General features: G+C 36.7%; 1 protein-coding gene across 3 annotated transcripts; it reads right to left on the bottom strand.

Annotated features, from left to right (window-relative positions):
- Nucleotides 1-266: 266 nt before the first annotated feature.
- On the bottom strand, nucleotides 267-2379 carry LOC131049971 (protein PHR1-LIKE 3). 3 transcript variants are annotated; one of them, XM_059221489.1, is made up of 6 exons: nucleotides 2016-2379; nucleotides 1844-1920; nucleotides 1714-1771; nucleotides 1296-1371; nucleotides 1134-1203; nucleotides 267-1031 (listed from the first exon to the last, which is right to left on the bottom strand). In XM_059221489.1, the coding sequence occupies exons 1-6, from the start codon at nucleotides 2218-2220 to the stop codon at nucleotides 387-389; spliced, it is 1131 nt and encodes a 376-aa protein (XP_059077472.1). In that variant the 5' UTR covers nucleotides 2221-2379; the 3' UTR covers nucleotides 267-386. The 3 variants fall into 3 exon arrangements, with proteins under 3 accessions (XP_059077472.1, XP_057840082.2, XP_057840074.2); XM_057984099.2 differs by having other exon boundaries at nucleotides 267-1037; nucleotides 1296-1368; XM_057984091.2 differs by having other exon boundaries at nucleotides 267-1037; nucleotides 2016-2375.
- Between the last annotated feature and the right edge of the window lie 1425 nt (nucleotides 2380-3804).

Raw genomic sequence — 3804 nt, 5'->3', positions numbered from 1 at the left:
TCATTACCTATTGAGCCTGTAAGAATGTTTGCTTTTGCCATTTTCACATTGCAGCTTCATGTGTTATTTATATCTTTGTCTGTTTAAGACCACCTACTTTCTTCAGCCAATCTTAACCACTGTTAGTGGACAAAAATAGTTATATTATATCAAAGTGGGTAAATAGTATAAAATCTAAATATTTTGCAATTTAAATAAACTTTCAGAAATTGTTAACAGGTAAAATTCAAATAATATACAAGATATCAGGCTTCTACAAGTGCGCATGAGTGGAATTTAACAAAGTCAATTTATTTGACATTTCTGTTCCATTTGATTACAAGCAAAATGTCGAGAAAGCTATGTACAAGATGAGTGAAATGATATAGGTGGATGCATTAATATGCTCACCTCCCCCATTCATAAGTATTGAGATCCAACTGTATTCCCTGGTGTGGTGCATTTCCAACTCCTTCCCCTCTGATATTGAGATCCAATCCTTCAATTGTCTTTCTGCATTTCCCCAACATAGATGGGGAGCAAGGGGTGTTGAAATTCTTAAACAATCCTTGTTCATGACTGAGGTAATCATGGATCAAATGGGTATTAGATTGAACAAGCATGGGCATATCTGTTTGATGGAAGACTCTCAAGGAATTCTCATTTTGAGCACACCCTTTCAACTTCATGCTCAGTGTTGTGTTCTTCCATGTCATTGATAGTGGATCTTCATCGTCTGTCTCATTGCTCTCATTGACATCCCCTAGACTTTTCCTCTCAAAATGATCATTACCCACAACACCACCAAGGTAGCTCTGAGAGGAAAGACAATCCCTGCATTGGTTGTGGTTATCTTGTGTGGGCGGCATGTCTATCAATGAAGAGACGACAGACAAAGTGGAACCAATGCCTTCTGTGTGACTCTCCCTTTTCACTTGCTCCACTCCAAGCCCTGAAGGACCACAACTTTGGTACACTAATGTCTCTTGGGCCTTCTCTAATATTGTCTGCAAATACTTACCTTGCGCTTCTATCCTCAACTGCAGGCATCTCTGAACCTATGCAATAACAAATAAACATTTTTACAATTTTTGCAATTTACATTTTCTTGAATTGCATAAGCAAAAGAAGCATTTTTCCTATGAACAAAATACCTCCAGCTGCTCGTGTAACCTTTTCTGCACTTGTATCTGAGTAGTTAAGGCCTCTGCAATATGTACTGCCCTGGTAAGCAAGCATTGAAATTCATTAATGTCGAATGCCCAATGGGCAAGCGAAATGAACCTGACTCTTTGTACAATACTTAAAAGACTTACTCCTTTTGATTTGTTATCGTATTGCCTCCTCGGCATATGATGTCAAGAGCCATGGCAGCCGAGTTATTTCTCGCTACTGTAAGGGAACAAAATTAATTGATGATGCTTAAAGATTAAGTGTTCATCCATTTGTATATTCAAGTAATCTGGGCAAATCAATTGAAGATATTTGGAGTTTTGTTTATTATTATTTTATCAAGTGTTCATTCTCAGGTAGAAGATGAACTTTCTTCCAATTCAAACAAACATCTAAAATTCAATTACTTCTATTCATACGACATAGACATTCATCCAATTCAATTACATCTATTCATACGAAGTCCAATTGAAAACAAACATCTAAAACTCAATTACTTCTATTCATACGAGATAGGCATTCTTCCAATTCAAAACAAGCAATTCATAAAATTCTTCTTACCATCTTTGTGTGAGTCGGTGTTAGCTTCCTTGTGGGATTGCTTGCCAAGCCTGTATTTCTGTTAAATTAAAAAGCAATTAGCTATATGGGCATGAATGTGTTTGATTTAGGAAAGTGTGATTGGGCATACCTGGAGGTGACTTTTCAAATGATACAATGTAAGGCCTTTGACACCCATCACCCTCATCACAGACTTAGGGGTGGCCTCTGCATCATCACCAACCAAAACATGTGAGGAACTACCTTTGAAATGCTTAGAGAACATGTATAGAAGAGGCCTAGAAAGGGAGGAGAAAACATACTGTCAGGTCCTCCAAGTTGAGTGACAGCATCAACAAATCTCTCATGCAATTCTGGTGTCCACTTGAGGCGGGGCTTGGGATCTGCAGACACAACAACTCCCAACTCATTCTCGCAGGCCCTGGATGCTGCTGCTCCACCATAATACTCCATCTCCATCTCAATCTCATACAACATTCTTCTTTTTCGGCAATCTCCCACAATCATCGTCTCTTAGTGCCTCCAAAACATAGAGCCTACACCACGCTCTACCTTTCCCTTCATTCGGATTCCTCATCATTCAACCAATGACCGCCGTTAATTTCAGTCCACTCACACCGGCAAGAAGCATAAAGCTTAAAAGTGGGTGAATGAGAGAAGAGGAGCACAGAGCATAGAGCATAGAGCATAGAGCATAGAGCATGAAGCATCTGTCTTTCTTTACCACCTAAAGATGGATAGAATATGTCCTCTTTAACTTTAATCAAAGTAGATCTGGGCTTCAGATTCGCCTCACCAAAAGCAAAGGCCAAAGGCCAATAAATATGGCAAGGGCCCAACCACGAAATGGGAGGGGAATGAAATGAAATGAGCCTGATTAAGCTGGTAGAACACCGACAATGTTGGGAATTATATTGTCTTATTTTTGCTGGCGGCCCGGCTTATTTAGTGGAACATGATTGAGAGTTTTGGTCCTGGCAACGGATGCACGTGGTGGGTTGTAATTTCATTGCTTCCTAATGTGGGAAGCGGCTACATCCAAATTGTGCTTACCTTTGTTTAAGCTTTCTTTTTGGAAGACTTGTATAAATTTAACAACTTTAGCCTCATTAAGGACTTAAAAAAACCATTGCTCATTATCTTAATGGACATTGTTTTGCCATGTCTAATGTTCAATGAATGTTGTATGAGAGGTCATGAGCAAATTTGCACATGCTCTTGGGTCCTACTAATGTGCTTTTGTCATGCTGGAAAAATGCATTCCCATGTTTTTAGGGTCTATTTCAATTAATCTGTAATTTATGTCATATTAGTTTGTATTTCATGTAATAATAAATTTATAAGTGGTATATTCTTGTATGAAATTCAATGCATAACATTATTGTATTTTTGTTTATTGTGATTTGTTAAAATTTATTATTCATGAATTAATTTTTTTGTTGTGAAATTATGTTGTCGATTTTTTAAAAATAATTTTGAATAAAATTTTGTCAACTTTCTTTTATTAATCATTGTGAGACAACCTAGCATGTATTAATGTCAATTTGAGTGTTATGTAGTACTTAAAGACATTAAGGGAAAGATGAACCTAGAATGACATCCAAGATCCCATATGTATCTACAATATCCTATGTTCTTTTGAATCAAATGTTCAACAACTCAATACAAGCACATTCTACTATGCCAGTGAAAACAAACATAGCCGATTTCCCATCACACTAATCCTTAGAGGAAAGATAATGTAGTTTATAGGTCTAAATAAATTTTGGTAGCATAACGACATGTAAATGAACACTTCAAGAACATTAAAGAAACAAGAAAGATAGACAAAAGAGAAGAAAACACCAATATACATGGGGAAAGCCCTTTCAAGTAAAAAAAATCATGCTCTAAGGAATCAAACCAATGTATTAATCTACAACAAACAAGTTACAATAAATTTTTTCCCTTTCAAATGCATTCCAGTGTAAACCTGGACAAGATTACATCAAAGTGCCTCATTAAATTAGAACCTAACAATACAAGCAATTATGTGTTATTGTCAAACATTTATGTTGTAGTTGAAAGATGGAGTCATGTTTCAAGGATCAA

Source organism: Cryptomeria japonica, chromosome 5 (genome assembly GCF_030272615.1).
Source record: "Cryptomeria japonica chromosome 5, Sugi_1.0, whole genome shotgun sequence".
Classification (NCBI taxonomy): domain Eukaryota; kingdom Viridiplantae; phylum Streptophyta; class Pinopsida; order Cupressales; family Cupressaceae; genus Cryptomeria; species Cryptomeria japonica.
The sequence above is the reverse complement of the archived record's forward strand: the minus strand, read 5'-3'. Positions and strand labels throughout refer to the sequence as shown.

Bases quoted from the DNA above. Each gene is read 5' to 3' on its own strand.
- LOC131049971 (XM_057984091.2), bottom strand. From the start codon at position 2,220: ATGATTGTGGGAGATTGCCGAAAAAGAAGAATGTTGTATGAGATTGAG. The intron at 1,772-1,843 runs GTATGCCCAATC...TTAATTTAACAG, and splicing joins ATTTGAAAAGTCACCTCCAG to AAATACAGGCTTGGCAAGCA. The intron at 1,204-1,295 runs GTAAGTCTTTTA...CTTGCTTACCAG, and splicing joins ACGATAACAAATCAAAAGGA to GGCAGTACATATTGCAGAGG.